This window comes from Pectinophora gossypiella, chromosome 17 (genome assembly GCF_024362695.1).
Source record: "Pectinophora gossypiella chromosome 17, ilPecGoss1.1, whole genome shotgun sequence".
Classification (NCBI taxonomy): Eukaryota; Metazoa; Arthropoda; class Insecta; order Lepidoptera; family Gelechiidae; genus Pectinophora; species Pectinophora gossypiella.
Genome location: NC_065420.1, coordinates 15,092,832 through 15,120,196, shown reverse-complemented (window position 1 = coordinate 15,120,196; position 27,365 = coordinate 15,092,832). Strand labels below are relative to the sequence as shown.

General features: G+C 39.9%; 1 protein-coding gene across 3 annotated transcripts; it reads right to left on the bottom strand.

Moving 5' to 3' along the window:
- Window positions 1-947: 947 nt before the first annotated feature.
- On the bottom strand, window positions 948-25,328 carry LOC126374715 (solute carrier family 22 member 1-like). 3 transcript variants are annotated; one of them, XM_050021442.1, is made up of 8 exons: window positions 25,155-25,328; window positions 7,706-9,736; window positions 7,265-7,466; window positions 3,613-3,713; window positions 3,157-3,308; window positions 2,391-3,008; window positions 2,083-2,264; window positions 948-1,646 (listed from the first exon to the last, which is right to left on the bottom strand). In XM_050021442.1, the coding sequence occupies exons 2-8, from the start codon at window positions 7,873-7,875 to the stop codon at window positions 1,392-1,394; spliced, it is 1,680 nt and encodes a 559-aa protein (XP_049877399.1). In that variant the 5' UTR covers window positions 7,876-9,736; window positions 25,155-25,328; the 3' UTR covers window positions 948-1,391. The 3 variants fall into 3 exon arrangements, with proteins under 3 accessions (XP_049877399.1, XP_049877398.1, XP_049877397.1); XM_050021441.1 differs by lacking the exon at window positions 25,155-25,328 and adding an exon at window positions 11,427-11,873; XM_050021440.1 differs by lacking the exon at window positions 25,155-25,328 and adding an exon at window positions 11,431-11,873.
- Between the last annotated feature and the right edge of the window lie 2,037 nt (window positions 25,329-27,365).

Below are 27,365 nucleotides of genomic sequence, written 5' to 3'. Positions count from 1 at the left end.
TTGATAAAAGGAATTCAATTGCAAATCATTACAGCGTATAAAAAGAACAGACAGTAAAGACTTACAAAATGGTTAGAAACAGTTCAAGGATTAGGTAGTCACCATCTTTTACAGGCCTATAAGTGTCCAGTTGTCTTATTTTTTGTACCGAGTGAGAGCCATCAGCGCTCCCCACTTGTCCGGCCAAGTAGTTGATGCCATATGCGACTAAATTACAATAAGTCACGTTATAAACTCCTGTAAAACTTTCCAGACTGATTTTGCCTGCATCAAATGACCAGACAACAAGTGTAGTATGACCTCAACGTAACATTGGCTAGTCTATGGAGCTTTCGTTGTCATGTACGTACGTACGACGCGAGTGTCTCGTGCGGGCGTTTGATGTAAAGGTGCAAGGTCGGCGCTCGCGCAGGTGCGCGCACGCTTCGTGTGCTTAGTGTCTGCTCGTGTCGTTAGCCTTAAATGTGACGGAGTTGAAGGATGTGTCGATATAGATGTTCAATTGCACGCTGTTGTTTATAAAAAAAACTGACGGTATACTGACCAGTTCTGTTGTCGACTTTTTGCACATTAGTAGGGATCTAATATCTGCATAATATATGTCGAATTGTAGATTACGCAACGAATAAGAGAACAACATTGTTATCAAACTGTAGTGTGGTCGTAGATCTACACACTCCAGATAGTATAGTATTGTATGCGAAGCTGGCAACACCGGAATCCCGCGCCTGCGCGCTGCGACCGTTGCGTTGTTTGCATTCACGACATGCACCGTTAATGCAACGGCAAACAAACCGACACCACGATATTTGTCCTCAAACAAATTACCAGACGATTCCTTTTACGTTGCGCCGGACTAATTCCCCGTAACAACTCGACACCCACTGAACCAATAATGGCGGAAGTGATTCTAATGCCGTGATTGTCGTAAGCAATGAGATGATTGCGCAATTTAATAAATTTATTTACAATTATTTAATTACTTACATATTTATATTTAAATTAAGTTACTATCCTAAAGACTTCAGGACTTCTTTAATTTTGAAGAACTCTACTCCATCCTCCTATTTTATGGTGTCTATCATGACAATGAATTTGAGCAAAGTAACGCCTGAATCTATTTAGTCTTTCATAATAATTTAGTTCAGAGAAGAAGCTTGTATACATTGTTGGCAGGATCTGTCCGATCCGTTCGACATCATTGATATACGTAAAGGGAATTTAAATTTAATTGTTTAGGTACAATAATTTAGTAATGTTCTCGTATTTACAATTAAAATTAGGTACTAACTTGCAGAGTCGTGGCCCTCTTAACTTTTGAAGAACTCTTCTATATCGTACATGTCTGACTTTTGGTAACAATTGTTTCCCTTACTATCCTTTTCAATATACTAAGTCTTGTTGTCTTCATATTTGTTGAGCAGTGGAGCCTCTTGTTTGACTGTGGCTGCATTTGCTGTTCCGTTCTTGAGCGTGATCTGTCCTAGTTTCTGGCTGCTGCGTCGTCTCTGCCCGATCCGCTCGGCCTCGAGCACGGTGTCGGGCAGCTCGCAGTTGGCCGTTTCCGGCATCAGCAGCGTCAGCACCCCTGACAGCAGTGACGTCAGACCGAACAGGAGCGCCGGAAGACCCGACCAGTATGATATCTGGAAGTATAGCCATAGGATTTTAAGTGTGTGGTTTGTTTCCTATTGCTGAGAAAAAAGCTTTCTCCTATGATCTCTATCGGCTCTATGCGTCTACGCTGTATCAGTATCAGATATCCTGTAAGGCCTGTGTGTATCGCTAGTGGCTTTATGGTCGAAGCAGATATTATTCGAAAAAATGATGAGTTTTAAGACTGAGATGGGCGGCTACGTGAAAAACTCATCGTCTTCTGAATTCTACATGGCCATAAGAGAAGTATTAGACGTAAGAGAAGGGAGGCAGATCATCCACTTCATGATCGATGATGACATCACATGATGATGACGATGTTGATCACGAACTTCCGATATGTGAAGGACCTACCCCAAAGGTGGGCGACCTAATTTGATTCAGATTAACTGTATGTAATACAGATGTAAATGTGGATATACTGACAAGCAGTGGCGTCTGCGGCGCGAGCAGGGCGCCGACGCGGCCGACGGCGGAGCACACGGCGTGCATGGAGTTGCGCGTGTACGTGGGGAACAGCTCTGACGTGTACATGTACACGATGTTGTACGAGAACGTCGCCAGCGTTTCAAACACCATCAGCAGCGCCAGGCCCAACCACGCGTACCCTGCAACCAACAACCACACAGGCATTTGCTAGGTGAGGGTGTCCCACCTAGGTCACATCGTTGTACAAAAATATTGGTACAAATCACAGTTTGTAAAATATATTTTTAGTGCATTTTCCAGTTTACCTTTTGGTACAAACGGTTGCGTGACGCAGAACACGCCGCCTACAAGGAAGGAGGCGAGCAGCGGAATTTTTCTCTTGTATTTGGAGAGCGCTAGCCAATAGAATACGTTCGAAGGAATGTCCATCAGCATAAGCAGCGCGAAGTTCACGTACTTGTTCCCGTCGATAAACACCGAGCTGATCATCATCCCATAATTGATGAGAGTAATTGTAAACCACCACACCATGCACACCACGAAGCGCTGCATCATTATCTTAGACTTGAACGTCTTCATCAACAGTTTCCTGTCATTCACTACATTCGATTGGTCTTCTCCAATATAGTCTAATTTGCTTAATGTCATCTTGTCAATTTCTACGCCGTTTCTCTTGGCGATCTTCTGTATGAGTTTGGTCGCTCTGTCTCTCTTGCCCTTGCTGAAGAGCCAACGGATGCTCTCGTCGAGGTAGAAGGAGTATGTGAGTATCAGTAGAGTGGGTGCGTATATGACCCGGAGGAAATGTCTCCAGTAGGGCACCGCCCACGCGATGAAGGGCATCACGATCAACCCGCACGTGTAGCAGTTTAAAAGAATCATCTGGAAGAGTACTGCACGTTTTTTTTCCACTATCTCGATACCTGCAAACGCAAATTGTCTACAATATTACACTTCATTTTTAATGGCGGTAGATTACAGATATGCGAAAATAAATAGTTCACGAAGGTGTTTCGAGTTTATGAACTTTACTTCCTTTGAAGAAAAATAAAAATATACTCAATAACGTACTTAACATGAACATCGGCGATAACGCGTCTCCGATGGCCGCTTCAAGCCCTTCCAGCACGATGTAGAACCAGAACGAAGTGGCGAAACTCTTCGTTATTCCCAAAACTGCTCCCATAGTTCCGGCGAACACTGCTGCGGTTTTGCGGCCAAATCTAAGAATCGGAGGTAACGTTTTGTTGAAAGTTTAAGAAAAAGTAATATTTACGACTCTGGCGTTTTGTGGTAGAGTCGGAAAAGGAACCTAGGTGTCTAAAGAATGTTTTAAAGAACGGTTAAGGCAACAGTCAGTACTCGATAGGAGCGAGTAAGTTTGAAGATTTTTATTTGGTTGGAAGAAGAGAAATTAGTGTCAGGATCGTATCTAGGAATTTTTTGGTCATTGTTAACTCCAAACAAACAAACAAGTTGATGTTGTTGTTTGTGTATATATATATGTTGATGTTTACAAGTGCTCACCTGTCAGAGATTTGTCCCTGCACCAGCAGCCCCAGCATGTTCCCGAAGCTGTGCACGGTGCCCACCATCGCCTGCTTCCAGTCTTCGCACGCCAAACCAAACTGGAATATTACCAGATCTTAATTTCCATAGCATTAACCCGTTACGTGACATGAAGATTTGACAGCTACGGAATTTTACAGATGTATCAAGATTGCCAATCAAAGGAGAATGGGCGAATCTGGTCCAAGAACCTCCACTGATGAGACTTATATGTAATGAAAGCTTATGCTTTCTCTATGAATCTGGCAAAGTCCTATCAGATTCTGTCCCGGGGTTCTTTTTTTACGGCCATGTTTGTCCTGGCTAAAAATGTGATAAAATACAGTGGGAGCTAAAATCGACTCAAGATTTGTTGCTGGATAACTAAGTCTACATAAATAATTATGTATCATATTGTATATCATTTTAAAGAGGATCTTTTCCAGAATCCGAAACATAAAAAAAAAAACAAAAAAAATCTTTTTGTAAGCGAATTATAGTCAATTTATATCTGCAGCGCCATTGTTTCTCGGTAGCTAAGTTCAAGTTTCATGCCTTTTACCCATTCCAAAAGTATCTTACCGATTTTTTTTATATTGCTTCCGGAATTTGATCTGAGTGATAATAACAAGAAAAATAAATAAACACCTCTCCGATAGAGACCGACTAAGCTATTGCCTATTGCAAGAAATCGTCATCATTAGCAAGTCATTACGGTATTGCATATTATAAGCTTATCAGCAACTTGGAACTTGGTCCAAGAACCTCCACTGATGAGACTTGCATGTAATGATAGCTTATACTTGTCCTATGATTCTGGCAAAGTTCTATCAAACTCTGTCCTAGGGTTTTTTTTACGGCCATGTTTGTCCTGAGTGTACAGTAGTGGACTGCAAAATCACCTCAGGATTTGTTGTCGAAAAACTATTTAACTAAGTCTATATACATAATTATATATCATAATGTATATCAATTTTAAAGGGGAAGGTTATCAGAATCAGAAACACAAATAAAAAAATGCATTATGTAAACGACTTTTAGCCAACTCACGTCCGTAGCACCATTTTTCTCAGCAGCTACGTACGAGTTTCGCGCCTTCCAACCTTTCCAAAGGAGCCCAATCATTTTTTCCTTCTTCTGATATTGCATTCTTAACCTGACAAGTGACAACAAAGAAAAAAAAAAAAACAAATAGATACCATTCCGATAGAGGCCGCGTAAGCTATGGACCTATTGCAAGATAACGTACTCAAAGGCTAGTCATTATAATCCAACAGACGTAACATGATTAGAATGCGGCGGGACGGAAATGTAGTACATCGCCTTATGCGAAAGAGACGAAATATGTGTCTCTTTAACACTAACAGCAATACAACCATACAGCTTAGTACGAGAGAAACAAGAAATAAGTCATTCTAATCAAGATGCAATACAATGACTCTATTGTATACAAAAGAAACACATTTATTAAACAAGTTCAGGCAATAACTGGTGCAAAAGGCGGCTTTATTGCCAAGGTAGCAATTACTACCAGGCAACCTTACGTTTACGATACGTTTGCCATTCGGCATTGTTTATAAGACAAGATATAAGCCTGGATTAATAAAACAAGATTGTGGTGAAAGAAAACATACTACATTTGCGTCCTCCCGCATTCTAATCATGTTACGTCTGTTGGATTATAATGACTAGCCTTTGAGTACGTTATCTTGCAATAGGTCCATAGCTTACGCGGCCTCTATCGGAATGGTATCTATTTGTTTTTTTTTTTTTTTTCTTTGTTGTCACTTGTCAGGTTAAGAATGCAATATCAGAAGAAGGAAAAAATGATTGGGCTCCTTTGGAAAGGTTGGAAGGCGCGAAACTCGTACGTAGCTGCTGAGAAAAATGGTGCTACGGACGTGAGTTGGCTAAAAGTCGTTTACATAATGCATTTTTTTTATTTGTGTTTCTGATTCTGATAACCTTCCCCTTTAAAATTGATATACATTATGATATATAATTATGTATATAGACTTAGTTAAATAGTTTTTCGACAACAAATCCTGAGGTGATTTTGCAGTCCACTACTGTACACTCAGGACAAACATGGCCGTAAAAAAAACCCTAGGACAGAGTTTGATAGAACTTTGCCAGAATCATAGGACAAGTATAAGCTATCATTACATGCAAGTCTCACCAGTGGAGGTTCTTGGACCAATTTCCAAGTTGCTGATAAGCTTATAATATGCAATACCGTAATGACTTGCTAATGATGACGATTTCTTGCAATAGGCAATAGCTTAGCCGGTCTCTATCGGAGAGGTGTTTATTTATTTTTCTTGTTATTATCACTCAGATCAAATTCTGGAAGCAATATAAAAAAAAAATCGGTAAGATACTTTTGGAAGGGGTATAAAAGGCATGAAACTTGAACTTAGCTACCGAGAAACAATGGCGCTGCAGATATAAATTGACTATAATTCGCTTACAAAAAGATTTTTTTTGTTTTTTTTTTTATGTTTCGGATTCTGGAAAAGATCCTCTTTAAAATGATATACAATATGATACATAATTATTTATGTAGACTTAGTTATCCAGCAACAAATCTTGAGTCGATTTTAGCTCCCACTGTATTTTATCACATTTTTAGCCAGGACAAACATGGCCGTAAAAAAAGAACCCCGGGACAGAATCTGATAGGACTTTGCCAGAATCATAGGGGAAGCATAAGCTTTCATTACATATAAGTCTCATCAGTGGAGGTTCTTGGACCAAGTTTCATACAAAAGTGCCCATTGTCATTTCCTAACCCGAATGAGTTTAGGTCATATACCCCTGAAAATACATTTCTCCGTAGGTGTCATCGCGGATTGAAAATCCATATCGTAGTCAATTACTTTATATCTAGCTTCAATTTCATTGCAGATTACAGTGAGGCAACAGCATCCCGCGATTGAGCCTCCGAGTTCACCTAATGCATTCTAATGCGATCTGCGGGCGAGGTCCGCGGGTGTATTACGTATAATGCGGGTTATAACGCGAGTATTATGCGACGATATTGACCCGCCGTCGTCGACCGGTCCGCTCGCCGCTTGCTCTGCGCAAACGCAGCAAAAAACATGTAAATTGCTTTCATTGGAAATCGCTTTTGTGTAGAGAATCGCGAACAAATTGTTCCGTTGTGTTGGTGAAGTATTGCTTTTGAAATATTTTCTTTTGTAATAATTGCATTGCCACCTAAAACATACCACCTGGTATCAAAATGAAAAAATTAGAATTAATTTAGTTTCGATTGACTACGGTTACGTAATAAATAAGTAGGTATTTAGCAACAATTTCTGTAAGTATAGATGGCTCACCATTTATCTCCTTGGTCTAACAGAAAGCTCGGTGAAGTATGGGTACTCATCTTGCGATGGAGGTACCACTGAATAGCTTAATTTGGGGCTATAGTTGTGAGTTTATGTCATTTGTGCTAGACAATCTGTTATTTTTACGTGACCGACTAACCAATTAGTATTCAGAGATCACACACACACACAGGCAAAGAATGTTATTCCTAATACTAGAAAGTACAATATTCTCTGACTGTAATATGTTTTTCGAAATGAGTAGATGTCTATTAATACTATGTCAAGTTATGACTTACCTCTGCCACAAAGCTGTTCGGCACCTCGTACATCCATTCGGTACAATCTTGTAGCGTGGAGTTATCGAAGGTGCAGGAGGGGTCAACGACCTGGTAGTGTTGGCACTGCTTGATGGTATCATCCTCGAAACCAGGAGACGACAGCATCAGCCACGACGCTGAGAAATTCGTGTCTACCGCGTCGCAAGACGGAATCTTACATCTGTCAATGTAAAAAATAAACTATTGATGGTCACATCATCTCTCATACACTAGTATAACTTGACCTGGGACGTGAGTCTACGGGCCCATCAACTTAACAAATACATCAACACATTCAAAAACTTTCTAAACTATGGAAATTCGCTCTGAATAAATCTGTCAAAGACTCTAAATGCATGTACAGTACGTATTTAATTTTATGTAATATCATTGGCACAATCATAGTAGAGCAGTACTTACCTATAATTGACATCTTCAACGGCGAAGACATAGTTGATATTGTACATAGAGTTGGTGGCGTACACGACCGCCAGCATGCACATGGTAAGCAGCTGGTGGCGGCCGAACGCTCCCAGGTGCTCCAGGACTTCATCGAGGTGTACTGCTTTGTCATCATCATTGAGCTCCATCTTTATACGTATCTATGGATATTTGTGTGCTTCTCTACTATGGTTTTCAAACTTCGGCGTAATTTGTCACAAGCTCAGGTTCTGTTTAATTTGACTGCATCACTTTTCATACAATTTCTGTAATTTATTTTATATTGCACTGGCACATTGGTTCTGTCGTCCGTTAAAGGTGGTTTATTTCATAAGTCACTTTATCAAGTTTCGTATCGGTTTCTGAATTCTGGTTGAATTAATTTGAATTGTTTAAAAGTAGATTATGAGTGCTGTGATTAGCTTATGTCTCTTCAAAAGAAGGTTGTCTGATGACATTTCAGCAGAGATTCAATAATTTATAAAAGACTAAAACCAGAGTAAAACGTTTGTCTTGTTAAAATTCAGTTCAAAAATGCTGCGGGCGTGTGTCGCCGGCGACGATAGCTACTGTTTTATTACTGCAAGCATCACGTTGTTGTCATAAAGATAATGTAATTGCTTGTTAATTTACCTTTACTTCACTCTTATCATATTAAAATTATCACAAACTTCTTCGGACTTCATTATAATACTAACATTTATGTGGCACTTTAATATGTTCTTGTATACGTTGGCATATTGATTCATAATAATTTTGATAGTAAGATACTTGGGCTGGTATTATCCATGTATTATACAAATTATTATTTTTTCATATACGGTTTTGTCCATTAAGCGCGTAATGATGTTCGAAAAAATTTGCAAAGTATGTAGCTCGTATGAGCTCGACTTGAGCCAGTTTTTTGTCGACCGGTCCACACCGCGCCAATTCACCAATTCGAGCTCTTGATTATTTAATCTTTAAAATAAACACTTTTAACTTTTTGCCTGTTGTGCTTTCGTGCTCTTTATTTTTTTCTTTCCCCGAATTATTTTTAATTCGTGTCTTGAGAAGCAGGCTGCGTGAATTTAAAAGTCACGAGTTGACCCGCGCCCGCTGTCGCAGCATTCCCGGAAACATTCATTTAGCGACATCGCTCTAACTTCTCGCTCGGTGCGTGTTGCGGTAATCTATCGTGTCGTAAACTTTTTATACGAACTTGTCTTTATTTCAGTTTGATTGTAATCGCTGACATAAATTATCAAGTTTAGTTTTCGTTGTTCCTTTGAATGTAATTCAATTAAGGCAGCGGAGCACTTAATTTAATATGCAATTGAAAGTTCTTGTTACCGTTGGCCTTTGATTGTTATTTATGTTGATTGTCTCTTTTACTACAATGCTTTAAGATTAAATATAAATTATTAAGTAAGTACATATTTAATCTTGAGACGCTATAAGTTTAACACTTCTGAATAATTAAATAAATTTTAGTTTCACACTTTGTTTACGGTCTCTCCGGTAGGTTTGTACTTACGAGTTTCAAATACAGATATCCCGGTGTTCATCAGTGTTGATCGATTTCCCTCATCAAGATAGAGACTGGATTGCAAATAAACGTTCCCAGCTGGCAGCCTCACCTCTAGCGTAATCACGATATGTCCATCAGGGTGCCATGCGTCTGGTTTGCATCTCGTATCAGTCTGTTAATGACACGGCCCCTTGTCCCGCCGCTGCTCTTGTAATGGCGTTTTAATCTATTCCCAGCAAGCGATTGGCCACAGTAAGTGACAGGTTTTGTCTTCTTTTATTTACCTTACAATTTCATTTTCGTCTTTATTTGCATTATATTTTTTCGATTTACATTTAAAATAATAACTTTAACCTGTTATTATGTTTTTGAATTCTCTTGATGTCTATATTAAAGTTGCTTTTGTTATTTCTTGTCCTTTGTTGCGATTTCCATGCATGTATCATATAGTGTATAAAATTAGTCATTATTACTTTCTACTTCTATTTAATAACTGGTATCTGTAATGAAAAAAAAAATACTTAAGGTATGTTGAGATTTTATTTGTCGTTTAAATAATTCTTTTGATACTTTGGCATCCGTCATTCTCTTAAATTACAAAACAAACGAGGTTGAGGGTGGTGCACCAGACTGCCTGCGCCCGCGTCGTACTCCTCAACCCTCATTTGTCAGTGCCCAAAGCCACGGTAATTACACTGCATCTCCATCTTACGTGTTGAAATCTACATCCACCATGTTGACAGACATATTCGTCTTACTATCTTCTTTGCTTTTATTTGTAGTAGGTACTTAGAATTAATTTGAAGGTATTTTAATGATGTTTCATGGTTAGCAAGAGTCGTTCGTTATTCTTAAAAATACAATTTGTGAGATGTACCACAAAATGAAGATTGCTAAGTTGTAAAATTAAAATTGCGCAAGTCTTCATTAACGTATTACGTTTTGTGATAATTGTATGAGTATGTCTACTGGTATCAAATTGTTTCGCCGTCTCTTTAGAAATTAACTGTGAAAGAAATTTATTTATTTTGTAATGCAATAATAAAATAATTACATATAATGTAAACCTTGTTAAACACATGGCACGGTATTTGCTCATTCTTTATCTTATTATTTGCTAAACAGACTTCCTCAGTCTTAACAAGAAGCTTTGTGTCACGCGTCACTGTTGTCAGTGATGGCGTCACTCGGGGAGACAAACGGATCCTCACAGATCAAGATAATGGAAACATGTCAGTGGGACGTGCTACTTTCTGCAGTGTAGCGTAAAGAACTTATTGTGCCCTCTCATGCTAATCCTTTGCGTTACAGATAAGATGAAGCTCAATAGCTAAAAAGTCTCTTCGCGGAAACAATATATAATTTAGAGTTTTATATTTTATTTATAACGTTAATAACTACGCTTATAGTCCAATGCGGTGCGCCGTAATTAATTTGCATAAATGCGACACTTACCTTTAATTGGATATAAGTAAGACAGATTAAGTACAAAAATATCACATAAGATAAAAAGCCAGTTTACTTGAACTTGAAAGTATTAAACAAGGGTATTTGAATCTCATTGTATTATGTCGCATCGAATGCTTCAGAAAATACTTATTTGTAGGTTGAGCATGAAATGGGTTGCTAAAATCTGAGAAAATATACAAAATCGTCTTCGCTGTAAGTATACGGCTAGAGCAGCTTTTCAAAGGCAAATAAAGCACAAGAGGTAAGGACAGGTTTAGCGTAGAGTCGTATAATGATAGTAATGGTGCTGGCTGCGCCGGCGACCCGCGGGCGCGCGGCGGGGTCGCGACCCGCGCGGCCTTGCCCCGCCCTTGCGCGTCCACCGCCGCTGTCTGCGCGCTGTATCGCGCCGGATGCGCGCGCGCACCCACACGCATACTCAACGTAATGCGTGCACAAGTGCTGCATAGTTTAGTTGGGAACGCGGGTCATGCGTGTTGTAGGCACGTATAAACACCAAAGTATATGTAAAGTAACAACCGCTTGGAAAGATTTGTAGGACACAATAAAAACTCAGACGGACGTTGAACCATAAATACTCATCGCATCGCAATCGCAGTCAAAAATTAACTTTATACTTTTACGGAAGACAGGCTCACGACATATTTAGATATTGATCCGTGAAGAGAGAGCCTTTTGCTCAGTGAAACGCCGCACGCTAAAGATTGGAAAAGTACTTACTTACATTTTGCAATATGAAGGTGTTCAGATATTTCTTTCATGGTGTTACAAAACAAAATGGTCTCTTGATTGTGTTCAATAGTTGCATGGAGTTGTAGAATTTGTGTCAGTTTTTGTGTGAGTCTGTCGCACGCGGCGCACGCGCCGGTCACGCCGCGCCCTCCCAATGGATTCTATTCATTGCCACTGCGCACAACTCACTATTGTTGTCACTATATTACTTGTTGACGGCGAGCTGTGTGCGCTCCACATTGATAAACGGTCTATCGCCCGTAAACACTACACTTGTAAAGTACTTAAGATTACTTAAACTGCTGATTCTGATTGCTGAGAAAAAAGTCACCTCGCCGACAGTTGCACTAGCAACCAGTTTTATGCTCTTACTTCGTGATTCAATTCATATTGCTTCAATGAATGTACGAATGTTCAACGCAGGTGGGTGTTTGTGGTGGACCCCATGTGGTGGAGGTGTGAGGTGCCGGACCTCGGCGTTAAAGGCGGCTGCGGGTGCGGCTGCGGGGCGGCGGGGGGAGGTGGTAACAAAAACACTCGCGTCTCAGCAAACACGCCGTGTGCAGCCGCCGGTACTCGCCGCTAGACCGCTCGTTTCGTACTGGATTCTATTCAACTCTGGTCAGGAAGTCCACATTAAGAACCAGCAGGAAATCTACAGCCCACAATATGATCGTCTTCAAGTATTTTTCTAAAGTTAGAATCTCATTCTCCCGGGCATGGCGCAATGCCTGCCGCGATTGTATTGTTTATGTTCTGTTTTTCAACTTAGTCAGATATGTGTATTTATTATGTGCATATTTGTGTTAACAACATTGTTGTTACTGAGAGTCAATAGTTGTATTCCTATAGAATAACATTTTAGCTTCGTCTCGCCATCATATGATTCGACGATTAATTGAAATCACTGTTATCTACCTTAAACACTTCCAGTATTTTCGACAGCGTGAAACACGTTGTCGGCTCTAGGGGAGTGATCCCATTACAACCCAAATTTGAAACAAATGACTGTTAAAGCTTCCGTGAAAGTGGTCCCCGTTCGTTGGAACCAGCGTCATAGAATATACTAGCTTGTATCTTATTATTACAGGATTATTATGATCAAGGACTGACTGCAGTCACTGCAGTGACTCTTCAATATTATTTACCCAATATTTCTCTGTAGTCTGTAAATACTTATTGAGGATCCTAATTGTACTATGGTACGAGGTGGTCAAGTTTTAACTTACACATGCGCATAACATATGTATTTAAGTATGTGAGAAGAAAGCCCTTTTTGACTACTTTGCCAATTGTTGCATGCGAAAATATAAACAGTTTATGCAAAGTTGCCACGCTGCATAACACTTTCCATGATGTATTCTATGGTCTATCGGTGTAGCGGTCCTGACTTGCACTTCTAGTAAACTCATTATAGTGTTCTCGGGTCTCGAACGCGGGACTTTCTGCCGAGTAACGGTGGACGACTGGCTTCCCTGGCTGTCCCAGTTACTTTGCTTTTACGAGTTATGCGAGAATAAGAATGTTGTGTAGATAATCTTCTTCTTAATACGCTATGTTATGATATTTTAGGTTAGATTTAATTCCTTTTTCTATTAACTATCCAACACTCTCACAAAAATAATCATATTACTAACAAAGTAATATGATTATTAGTTCATTCGAACTGCCTTTATAAATAACGAAAAGTTTGTTTTGAACCGTTAATTCACATTTGATCGTTTGGAAACAGGATTCGATTAACTTTAGGGTCAATTTAGTCATTTTGGAATAAAAATATTATTTTTTATAGACATCAAACTATGATTCTCCACACTTCTCACAATGATCACTATTCCGGGTTCAAACCACTATAACCACCATCAGGCGTGATGACAGCTGCCCGGGTGGTCTCACCACGCCACTCCGGCGCATCCACGCCCTGACTGACAACGCCTATGTAACACTTGACAGTCGCGCCAAGTTTTTTGAAGTAACACTTTGGAATCCAGTCGCTGGAGTATTCTGTACAACCATTACTTGACTGTTTAGGTGGCGAGCTCGAGATGTTCATTTGTCAGTTAATATTAATGTGGTATTATAAAGGTAAATTGCCGCCTGGCTTGATCTGCGGTCTGCGGTAACACCTTCCTCCTCCTCTGGTAGCTCCTCAATCTAGTAGTTGGTTCATGAATACTGTAAAAAAGTATTCAGGTTTGTGTTTGGTTTGAGATTGTGAACTAAGAGCTTTTGACGTATAAAAATTTGAAATCGTCGTTTAGTTTTTCTCTGGATATGAGCTCTCTTACTTATGTAAAGTTTTAGTTGTTACAATGTAACATAATATATAACTTCTCTCTCTCTTTATTTAAGAGCTGCGCTCTTATCGGTGGAGTAATCGCCTTCATTACTCCATAGTACGTGTAGAACGGTGGTTGCTCCAATCGCCTACTAATTAAACACTACCACCCCACTATAACACACACTACATGCTATTATAACTTACTAATTTTATTTACCATTTGTTTCAGGTACTTTCTTGACGGATTCATAGATTCATCTCGCCACGTTTCCCGTACACTATCCGAGACTTAACCTTACCAAATTAAGAATGCGATGATGGCGTGTCATCCGCGTGCGCCGGCGCATCTCTATTCCGCGGTTTACAATCAACACGTCTATTGTTGACCGGAGGTCGCCGGGTCAAACTTGACGGTGCTTTTAGAGTTCCGTAAATGATTATTAAATGGTTCAATTTTGAACAATTCCAGTCACGATTTTGTGTCGATTACGATATTTAACTGTTGTAAAAGATTTGTATAGCGGTACAGTGTAACCACCGATTAGTTTCCCGGCTACTTTCGATACTGTTACCTACGCAGTACTAATAACTACTAAATATTATTGCGGTAACTGAGTTTAGTATCTACTACTTAGTATGCGCTAAAGTTAGAATGCTTTAATTACGACATAGACAAGTGCGTAAAATTAATTTTAACTGGGCCGATCGATTTAATTAAATCCTGGGCGTTAAATCCAGAATTTACGGCTTCAAGGAGTAGTAAAGATATTAGTATATATATCGCAGAGTATAGTAGTCAGGTGAGCTGCTACATTGTAGCTGCGCGCGCGACACTCAACGAGCTCGTTATTGCTCGCGTTAGACCACATTCATGGCCGTGTCATGCCATATTCATCTCATAACTCATAACCGATATATGACGACGGCCACTTTTTCCACTAAATTCCTTCTATAGTAAATACATAATTGTTATGGTCACCTACAGAACTCCACTTTGTGAACAGCGGTTGTCCTTGACGAGTTTTTATTTAATATCAATAGTTAACGTCAATTTTATCCGATGATTTACGATTTGTGTAGTGGGCGGCAACGCATTGTGAGCCTTAAGTTTACTCCTCGTAAGAAATACACTAATAACGAGGCTGTGTAGAGAGGCGGAAAATTTTAATGAGGTTCAAATTAATTGGTATTTTGACGGGAGCTGCGCCGGCGCTGTCGACACACGCGTATTGTCTCGGGGAGTGTCCGGGGAGCTCATTGACGGCGTGGTCACAGCATTCACAGCAACAGCGCCGTTGACCGAATTTGAGTGTGTCGCAGTTTACATTGGCAACGCATATGTTGCAAGGTGTACATAGTGTACCGGAGTGAAGTGAAGCAGCGGCAGACAGTGACGCAACAGTGATCAAAGTGAGTGATGGTGATGATGATGGCAGTGATTGAGTGTGATGAGTGATGAAGCGCAGCAAGTCGTACACGTGGCTGTCGGGGCTGCTAGGCATGAAGCCTGAGGGCCGCGAGGAGGGGCCCCCGGGGTGGCCCCCGCGAGACGAGGGCCCCCTAGAAGAGTGGGGGCCCGCGACCTGGGTGCGCGCTGACCTCAACCATGCTGACAGGTGAGTCCATCACACTACACGTCATAATCCTTTTCCGAGCTTTACCGAAATGGACAGCGGCAACAAAGCTTTGTTGGTAGACTCTATAACAACATATGGACCGTAAATGTCCATGAATAATTCGCACATTATAGTGTGTATTCATATAGAAAATATGTCGTATTATATTAGCAGACGGTTTATTCTTTAGATATCGTTTCTCATTCAGTACGCGTCTACTTTAAATGACAGAAGGAAACTTAGGTAGCACTACATATAATCGCATAAATATCGCGCTCCCACAGAATTCGTAAAAATTTGCGACTAACTAAATATTTCTTTTATCAAGAATTATATAGAAGGAAAAATTGAAGGGAAGAGAGGAAGGGGTAGACCTAGGATAACATTTATGAAACAAATAAAAGAGAAGGTGCAGGTCGTGTCGTATCGGGAGGTGAAGGTTTTGGCGGGAAGAAGAGAGGAATGGCGGTTACTCCACCGACAAGAGCGCAGCTCTTAAATAGAGAGAGATATAACATCAACAAGCACAATCTCACTCAAAGTAAATTTAGCGACTCTTTCGTGTATCTAACAATATTTTATCCTTATTACCAACGTCGTATTATGTCGTCCATATAGTCAGAAGAACAACAGGTATCTTAATATATAATTAGGTATGTAAGTTCTACCGTCACTACGTGCTACGTGCGAGTATTAAATCAAGGCCGGCGTTGATCCATTTTAGACAGCACCCACATACTTCCCTGCAGTCATCAAATCGCCGGGATTCAGGACTCGTAAAGTTTTACCACTTGACAAGCTGTCGCCTCGTGGGTCGTGACTATGACAGATGGTGCTGCAGGTAGCTCCACGGCCGGGATCGTTCGTACAAGGTTTAATATATAATCGTGTTGCCGTCATGTGCCGCTCGTTACTTTCCTCGGGGAAATCATTTCCACCTTCGCTTTTGTCGCGCTCCGTGCTATAAACGTTACCATTGTTACTTTCCTTCTCGTCGTTGACACGTTCATTTGCTTATGAATTGTGATTTGTTTTACTTAGATCAATTTTCTTCTTGAGTTTTGCAGTTTTGTGTACTTGTTATGAATGTACTTAACTGAAAAATAAATGTTGTTGTTGATGAAGCGCCTCTTTTTCATAAAAGTGTATATTTGGATGTAAGTACTCGTAATATAAAAGCAACGGATCTCAATGGGTCTTAAAAGAAAGTGTATGTTGACCTCATACCGGTGCGTTGGGAGAATCTTCTCGGTGCGTGTGTGGAGTATGAGCGGTAATGACAGGTTGCGCTCGCGCACAAATCGCGGCGCGGTGCGGCTCGCGGCCGGATTTTTGTCCGGAGCGAGTCACGCGCACCTCCAGATAAACACCATACATACACCCACACTATGGGTAGATACAATCATAAATATTAACCTCTCACGCACACATTGCTAATAGCAGTATTTAAATGATTTGGATCAATGTGGGTTCATCGATGTAATGACACCGTGTGAATATTGATACATACTCTACAGAAAAGGTTTACCAACGCTTGCGCACGATACGGAGCAGACGAAGTACGAGTACACTGTTTTTACAACATGAGTTTTTATGACAAGAAAAAAATGCTGATGTCCGTTACCAGTTGGGCTTTTAGACACACATATCGTCTTCATCTAATGCTTCACTAGTGCCTGGATTTTCTTATCGTAACTTAAATAACTCTTTGCCCTTTTACGAGATATCACCTAATTCACTCGACCCGTAGATAAACCAACAACATCAGATAAAGCGAGAATCAATATGACTGACGGTATTTCTGGCCGTAAACGTGTTAATGCTCGTATGTTTGTCGTGTTGACTGCGGCTGACCTGTGCCCCTTGCGGTACTCTCCGCTCATTGTGATCCATTACAAGTTATTTGCATTTATCTAGGTTTATATCGCGTGAGCTTTTGATTTAATATCTTCTGGTTACATGTGTGGCTCGTGAGGAATTCCACTTGATAAACTTTACATGTGTCGTCAAAGTTCACCAGAAAGGCAAAGGTTTACAAGATAACTTCATCGTTTACATTGTTTCTTGAAGATTCATGATTGGAGAGGAGAGATCTTTAAACCGAAGTATAGGTAGTAGGATAATGGTATCATAGTAATTACATTAAAGGCAACGAATGATCAACACTTACAAAACTTAAACTTATGCCTATTTCCCACCTGGGTAAGCAGAGACTATGGAATTCCATTTGCTTTGACCCTTCTTCCGACATATTTATCTTGGTTCCTCCACATTCATCAATCGTTTCGTACTCCCACGCCAAGTACTGAACCTTTTCTAGGACGTCCTCAATTCTGTTCTGACTCCATTAAGATTTGCTAATTGATAATAATTTTATCAAAGACCTAGTTCTTTCATTGCTGCAGGGAATTTTATGGAAATCTTAAAATTATACGAATGGTCAGCGGCTATTATCAATAGTAATCTAAATAATATTTCAAGCTCGCAGCCCGCCCAGCGCCTGTCTTTCATATCTTAATAGAGCTATTGTATCACACTATGATACCAACTATAATCATAGTTAATATTAGTTGTATAGTGCGGTGTTCGCGCACAATGCTCGCTATGATATAACTGAGGTGTAATAGTGAGTGACGGCACCGTTCCCAGCGGTGGGAAGGTGGGCGTGGGAAGTGAGGAAGGTCGCATCCAGATCTCCGTTTGATATCGTTAACTAGTGGTTAATGCCAGCGGGTTGTATCGAACTTTAGAGTCGTCGTAGGAAATGTACATCGCGCGGCTGAGTGCCTCGCTGGTTATTCTAATTTTCATTTCCGTTTAGTGAAATGGACGGATCATAATCGTTTTGACGTTTAAAACTTTGGATGAATTGTTCTCTGACTTGAGACACGTGCAAACTGTCAATTTCTGTGAATAAAATTCTTTTTTAAACATTTTTGTGGGCCAACTAATTTATTGTAAGTAGATGCCATCATTAGAATTTCATCAGCATATTTATCTAAAACGTATTTCATCAAAAATATTGGTTTTCTTAATTAAATTTATATTCGAAGATTTGGCTAAACGTGTATACATAATCAATTCAGAAGTTTCAATTCGTTATCTTTAATGTCCAATATTGGAACGAGATTGAACGGCCGACAAAATTTGTAAAAGAGGTATCTAAATTGAAAATAACCGACAAAAAAAAAATAGTTTGACTGCTCTAAAATTAGCTCGATCTCTTTCTTTTAAGTACCTATTTAGTTTACAGGTGTTTTGTTTTTGATCGCAAGAATCGGTGCCATTCATTTGTTTTTTTTAATGTTAATATGTATCTAGTACACCTTATCGTACACATTACCTACACCTTATCGGTCATACCGCCTTGTGTCCCTACATTAGCTTTCTATTCAATTCATCGTGTCCGGTGTTTTACATAATCCTTGTACATTGGTTTTAAAATTATCAGCAACAATCAGTTCCTCGCAATTTTTGTAAAAAATCATTTTGTAATCCAATCCTGAATTTTTCTATCATACAAAACAAATACACTTTATTGCACCAAATTAAAAAAATAAATAATTACAAAAAGACTCTTAACTAAGTACATGGCAAATGGCGGCCTTATCGCTTAAAGCGATTTCTTCCAGGCAACCATAAGATGAAGTGGTGGTAAGGTGATATAAGTAGTCGACATGTTTCCTTCTAGATCCACATACACTGCGTGCTCTTTCGTCTGCACAGCACCACAACAGCTTACTAATTCTAAGAACTATGTCTGCTGGTTTATTTATTCACAGCTTAGTACGACAGTGTACGATTGGCTTTACATACCGCAAGCTTTGTTCACCAAACTATTCCAGCTGCTCTTGTGCTGTGTTGGTATAACGGTTTGCTTTGACCATTGGGTATTGTTCACACACTCTCGTCAATATGTATGTATGTACATATGCCTCGTTCATTCACTATCAATTTGTCGTTGCTTTATTGCTGGTGGTTTGAAGACATTGCCCGAAGTGATTGGCCCGCCATAGAAACTGGTATTTTTTTGTAATCTACGCAAATAAAAATGTAACTAACTGTTGTTTGGTTGTGTTTTAAAACGACTTATTTATGGTGACCATAAATACATCGGAATTTTACTATTTTATTACTTGACGTTTTAGGAATTGTAACGGAATTATTTTTAGTTGGCATTTAAGTAGAACTTGGTAAATATGTAAGTTTTACAAGTTACCCAAATGCTTACTTACCATCATAATAGGATCTATAAAAAAATAAAGCATTCTCTAAATGGATAAGTTCAGGTACGAGAGTAACGTCCTAGAGGCGGTCTAGTTTCAATCAACAACAAAAAACAATTAACATAGTAATGTTTATGATTATGAAACGAATTGAAAATGTTTTACATAACCGAGAGCGATGTAATAATGAACTGCGTGTAATGTGACGAAGTGGCTGTGTAATGATATAATGACGCGTAATGAACTCACTAATGATAATCGCAATTTACACGGCGCATCATGAGGTGTAGAGCTGGGCTGCGCGTGCGACCAGCTTAGTTGTGTTTTTTTTTGAGTGGTCACTGTGGTCCTGTGGTACGGTCACGAGCATTAATATGTATACACTTTGGTACCAAGTCACATTAACTTTTTTGACAAATTGAACTGTAAGTCTCACTAAATGTCAAATATGTTAGTGCGACAGCGTCCTAAAGTGGATACGTTATATTGCTCATGACTGTACATCGGACATGTACCAATGAGTTATCAATTTATCTTAAGTGCAGTTTTCAATAACAGTTGGCTCGACTATTGTAGACTCGACTATGTACGGCTCACCACCTAACACGTTGGTCTAACAGAAAGCTCGGAGAGGTGTAGGAATTTAGTTAATCTTGCGATGGATGTACCTCTGATTACTCCAGATGTAGCCGTGAGCTTATGTTAAGTTTATTTTTATATATGTCGGCGACGAATTTCGCAGTCGAGGGGATTTTTAACGAAAAGTCAAGTCAAGAGAGAGAAGATTAGAAGCAAAAGAAGATTTTGATGGGATCGGAAGAAGACTGGTGTGTCAGGTCTCTGTCTGCCCTAATGGATAATAGGCCTGGTCTTATACAGGACAGTGACATCGTAAAGAAAACTTTCGAGGTATGATTCAGGCCATAATTCTGAGTTGATATCAAGCGGAATTTTCCGTCGCAAAAGTATGGAGCGGAAAATAATTTATAAAAACATTAAAATTTTCATGAATTTTCCGACATGGAAAATCCACTTGATATCAACTCAGAATCATGATCTGAATCATCCCCCTCAGTATTCGTTACGATGTCACTAACACCCTGTATAATGTATGTTTGCAGCCTAGAATAATACCCTGGAGTGTAAGGTTAAGGAGGTATAACAGTTCAGTAATGGCGGCCATCATAACAGCTCACAAGCCTCCTGCTACGACAAATTACAGTGTACTATGTTGCTGTTGGGAACCGGGCACCTCTACCTCGCACCTGTTCGATCTAAGCCTACGCATTAAGTACTTCTGACTAGCTGGTTATAGACTTTCTTATATGAAACAGTTCTTTAAGGAGCACGAAAACACTACTAACAGAAACTATAAAAAAGCGTCAGTAACTACATACTCATATATTCAAATAACTTGACTGCCATTCCACAATGTAGGTGACATTATACAATGACAATCATTATGGACCCTGCGGGGTATAGCAAATGTAGAAGAGAGGAGAGTGTTAATTTAGCGCAAAATTTATTGTTGGCAGCAAAAAATGTTTAGACAGGTTTGTATTAAGCTATTGGAATAAAAAAGATGAAACAACAAAATAAACACATACACAAACTTACGCGCGTAGTCCCTAATGGTGTGTGCAGAGCCTCAAATAATCAGGCGACAGCTTGCAGCTTGTTTGATACGAAGTCCTAGGATGGATATAATATCTTAATTTAATAGTCTATTAAAATTGTTATTACGAACTAAACACACACGTTAATATTCTTACGCTTATAATTTACGTTCGGGAAGCTTAGTCGATGTCTCAGCGTGTTTATAATTAAAACATCACATTATTTAGATGACCGGAGCTGCGCCCGACCTCCGACCGGAGCCTGCGGGCTGATTGTATTGTGTTATACTGTATTGTATTGTCGGTGGTCCCGCCGCTAATGCAATTAATGATGCGATACATAAATACTGCGCCGTGACAAGTGCATCTAACCGGCCGGCGTTGAACCTGAGAAATTGATTTGTTGCTTCAATCAGGTAATAACTTTATTAACTTGAGAAAGTGACGAAGCTGTTGTGATTATGAGCACGATATGCTTCTAAGTTAAGTCTTGGGTGCCTAATAATTCCATTGTTTAACATCGTCTTTGCGTTTCTTTTGACTCGTAGTGCGTGTTTTGTTTCTTTCAATCAATCAATCCGTTTTTGCAAGAAACGCGGTGGTAACGTGGTGTGCTTCGGGTGGCATTAACTACAGCCGAATGTGTTAGAATGTTAGGTAGACATTTGAAATAAATATTTAGCGACCATCTGAAGCCATGGTAGCCCAGTTGGTACGCTTGACTCTCGTTATGAGGTCGCAGGTTCGAATCAAAACATAGTGAGGAAACCCACATACCCGAGAAATGCGGTTCGGGGGTATGTGACCTAATCTGTATTGGGCTGGTTTTCCGCGGGCTGGAAGGTCAGACAGGCAGTCGCTTCTACGAAAAACCGGATTTGTCAAATCTTCAGGTTAGGTAAGCGGACCCTGTGAACAAGGGATAGCGCTAGGGAGATGATGATGTTGATTTGGCGACCATCTCATTTGACGATGAGTGAAGTGAACTGTGACAAAAGGTAAACATAAGCAATAGAGACCATATAATGTGGTACTTAGATAATTATATTTAAGTACATGGTACGTACGAATCTCGTGTTCATATGTGAGTCGGGTGCGCGTGCGCAAACATATCCGCACTAGGAAGTATCTCCAATCATTTTATTTGTGCGAATACTCGTTGTGCTCTGGTAGTTTTGGTTCTTGAATAAATTATGATAATATTTGAAGTTGGATATCATATTTACTGATGTGATAAAAACTGCTTTGAATTTAAAAAGTAAACTCGCGATCATGATAGGCAGGAGTATGACCTTCAAATCTTATATAAGTAGGTAGGTTATTTTACTGATTTTGCAAAGTTTTTTAATCTTTAAAGAGCTTAGGCACTACTGAATTATGTCGCTAATTTTGCAAAGAGTTGTGAATTAGTTTATCTATAGGGGAACACTGACATTATATATACACAAACTCACACCTATTTTCTTCTTCTTCTGCTTCAACGTGGTCTTTTTAATCCTCCTAAGATGAACAATATTTAGATATTCAAAGAAATACTATATTGCATACACAGGAAATACAAAAATACAAAACAGCCAGCTTTATTGCTAAGTAGAAATCTCCTCCAGGCAACCTTCGAGGATAGTATTACTTAAAGATGAAAGATTAGAATGGTGTACATCTGGTGGCGGCCGTCGCAGGTATGCCGAGTACGTTTGACGCACAATATAACATTTATACGACTCCACGCGATATTGCCCGTCGCGGTCAAAATCAATTTCCGATCTCCTCGCCATAGCCACTTGCAGCAGACCATCGACGATACACCCGCTAGACATCATAACAGAAGAATGATCTCTGTCAACAGATCTGACTAATAGTTCAGATTCACAAGATGCCATACGACTACATAACGTATCATAGCATCACGCCTGTATACCACGAAGGGGTAGGCAGAGGCGTATAGTGTGTACACACACTTCTCGCCAGTCTCATATGATACGGGGCGAACCTATTGCCACTAAGCCGGCACAAACCCTGGGAATCACGTGATATCTTCTATGATTCAAACATGAATTGGAACATATAAAGTCGAAGCTCGAGTCGGGAATCGAACCGAGGACGAGGTAAGTCACGCGTTTTCTGCGCCATAACGGATTTTACCACCCGACAATGTTCAGTTTATTCCGATCACTTCTGAGACCTTTGGACGTGGTTATGGTCTTTTATCTTTAGCAGGCAAATACTGCTTCCAGCTTCCCCCTACCAAATTTAAACCATTAGGTGTCTATTTGGTTGCACGTTTGATGCAACAGACAGACAGACTGAAGGATACCATGGTGTTGTAGCCACAACCCTGCCTGCGGTCAGGAATTCAATCACCTCACTCTAAACAATATAAAATGTGTACTTTCTGTGATAATTTACACTCATTGCCTTTGAGAAATACATTTCATATTTACATAAACTCACGCCCGTTATCTTTATTGGGGTAAGTAGAGTACAAAGTGCAGCCTGAACTTGTAAGATGATATGTTGCAGCAACTCTAGGTATTGACGTCCTTAGCCTCCAACCAGATGCCTTTTTAAATCTAAATAATATTGATTATATGTCTGGAAATCCGGTTCTTACGAGGTTAGATAAATATAAATAATACTAAGCTAAGGTATATAATATAACATAACATAGCATTACGCCTGTATCCCTGAACGGGTAGGCAGTATGTTTACGTCTCTTGTATAGGTGGCGAGTATATTGCCATAAGCCGGGCACAATTCTTGAAAACCACATATATACCTATATATGTGTGTGTATGTCTTTCCTATATATATATATATATTAAAAAAAAAAACCAAATAAATAAATGAGGAAGAATAAATGAGGATACTGGTCTTGATACGTGATGGATGAATCAAGCAGTTATTTTGACAAATATGGTACTTTCGTTCACTATTGAAATTAGGTTTTCTCTCAGAGTCCTACCAAATGTCAATGATTTATAGCGTCGCTATTGAATACTAAACAGAAACGGCTGAAGATGCCTTATGTACCGTAGAGTCATAAAGGGTTTATTTTCAAAACAAATGTCCTCGGGATAGGTGAGAACGAGGCATTGGATAAAAAGCGAGGGTAGGAAATCTCAGAGATGTATTAGTGTCGGCCATAAACCACCTCCTTATTGCTCGGATCCTCACAGCTCACCCTCTACGCTCGTGATCTTCATAAAAAACTAAGTTACTTCCACACTAAAATACTCCAAAATAAACTCCTATTGTCCCACAACATAGAGTCCCTTTTCCCAGTTGCAAACGTTTTAAGAATGGTTATAGAAGTACCATTATTCAAAATAATGGGTTTTGACAGTTTTATTCTTTAATATCGGATATGGCGGACGGAGCCACGCGCCGGCTGCGGCGGCTCACTGCAAGCGGCTTTGGATGATAGCTGATATGTTTTATGACTGCACTATGAATCGCATTATTGGGATTCTGTAACTATTGACGTAGAAGAAAATGAATTAAATGATCTTTACATATTTTTACTGCCTTTTGCCTTCCCCCTATACCACAAGAATTCACATTCTGATGTGATTTTCTTCAACAACCTCGCAATAGACACGCTACTGTCAATCCAGGTAAAAAATTGTAATTTATTTTTTTGCCAGGGGGGTTAAAATAGCCACATCGAAGCAATTCATCTATGAAAGCAATATTGCAATTTGACATTTGCGCATATAAAAGTAAATGCGCAATTCAAACTACTGTCAAATAGCAATATTGCTTTCTTAGATGAATTGCTTCGATGTGGCCGTTTTAAACTCCCTGGACTAAAATTAAATGAATAAAATCGAGGTTTGTTGAAAAAAATCACGTGATATTTCAAAAAGATTCTTATGTGATTTTCATAAAGCGACGATATGGATTGTGGGAATTAAATGTATCTGTTAATTCAAAAAGGAAAGATTTGTCTGTCTGTCTGTCTGTGTTAACATATTTACCTCTTTTACACGTACATGACTGTCTACAGCACCATCCTATATTTCGTTGTGAGGCGGCGTACTGCGAGATTCACCACCAGCTGATAAAGGCTTCCCCGATAGACGCGTTCCGCCGCGTAGCTCGTAACTCTTGCGAGATAAGGTTCAATATACGACCGCAATCGCCGCCACACCCGCCGCTAAATACCACCAGATAAAAACCTCTTGCAGTTTCCTCACGATACTTCACGGACGAGAAACAAATAAAATCTGTTTCCTTACAATGGAACAATAGTTAGTTTCGCAATAGTTATAGCTTTTATAGGTAACCCTAAGATATTAGGCTTCTTGATTATTTTACGTTAGCACTTCGGTTTTCATTGTTTCGCCTTGGTATTTTGTTTTCCGTTCTTTGAATGCCAAGATTTCACACTTTCAAAATGCACAATACAATTATCTATAAGTATTATACCTAAGTACACAAAGTACAATAGTCGGCAAACAACATAATGTTATGAAAACTGAAAAATATTGGTAGATATTACTAATTGAGGAGTTCGGTGGCGCAGCGGTAAACGCGTTCGGTCTGCGATTGTTGAAGTTAAGCAACTTTCGCAAAGGCCGGTCATAGGATGGGTGACCACAAAAAAAAAGTTTTCATCTCGAGCTCCTCCGTGCTTCGGAAGGCACGTTAAGCCGTTAGTCCCGGCTGCATTAGCAGACGTTAATAACCACCAATCCGCACTGAGCCCGCGTGGTGGTTTAAGGCCCGATCTCCCTTTCCATCCATAGGGAAGGCCCGTGCCCCAGCAGTGGGGACGTTAATGGGCTGGTGATGACTAATTCTTACAAACATAAATAAGATGAAGCCTTTTGGGGTAGGCAGAGACCACGCAATTCCATTTCCCTACGATCCTGATAAACCACTTTCACTTCTTCCACTCTTATTCAAGTCATCATGCATGCTCGCCGGTTAAGAGTAGGTACCTTTGTTTAAAACAATAATAACCCTTAAATAGGATATATACTTTTCTGCAAAATGTGCAAACTTTTTGTTTTAAAACTGTGTAGAGAATGCTATGTCCCGCGCCGGGTGTCCCGCTCCCGAGTCATGTCCCGCCGTGTCCCGCACCCACACACCGTCCCGTCCCCTCACACTCGAGTTACTAGTTACACACTGGGGGACAAGCTGCTGTAATGCACACACTTATATCATCACATTTTATGGTCCCTCACTTGATTGTGATTTTAGTAGATTTATGTGACAGCCAAGTGGAAAATTGAAGCCGTTGGTACACGGAATAGATTATCAAAAGTAAAGGTAGTAGGTAGGTAAGTACGTATTCATCACTAATTTAAGAGCCACGCTCTTGTCAGTGTAGCATTCTCCATGCTACTTTTTAGGGAAAAATAGGGCAGTGGTTTCCCTCTTGCCTTCCGCCCCGCAGCGCAGTACTCTATCTGACGCGAGTAGGCCAGAGTGATCTATTTCACAGCCGTACTAGGACTCCTGTCCTCCGTCTCTGAATAGTACTGACAGTTACTGCACCTAAGTATCTATTATAAATTAGAATATAATTTTTAAGGAAAAAATATATCTAAGTGTTCGCCGAATCGTACTTATGATCGATAAACCACCTAAAGTATACTATACTTGGGGTAAGGTAGGGTATAAATGACTTCTTTTACACAAATAAACATCCCATGTTGTCTGGCATCGTAAGAAACTCGAGCAACATTAGCATAATCATTCCTCGAGTTGTCAATAAACTATTATCACGGCCTGACCGGCGGACTAACAAGCCAACTACGTACACAGCCGCGTTAGCATTCCTCACACGAGTGCTATCCGACCATCTGACATCGGCCGTACACCCAACGACACCACTAAAGAAGCGAGAGCGTAAAAACCACAGTTTTAACTTGAAGATTGTCCCTAATTGAGAGTAAACGGGTCATTACCAGGCGATAGGGATCACTAAGGGTCGCTAAGGGTCTGCAGCTGCACCTGGTGCCTGATAAGCCTGGAATGGCCGGGACACACGTCCACGGAGCAATGCGCGCGCAGATTAACAGTCCACATAGATACGCTGAATGCATAATACCGTGGGCTTGGATGAGCTTTATCACTGTAATGTATCACTGGCTGCGCATTACGTTTGGATCCTGCGAGCTTTGTTAAAGGTTATTTTTTTATCTGTTTCAGCTGTCTTGTTTTAGTTCTGCCTTCCT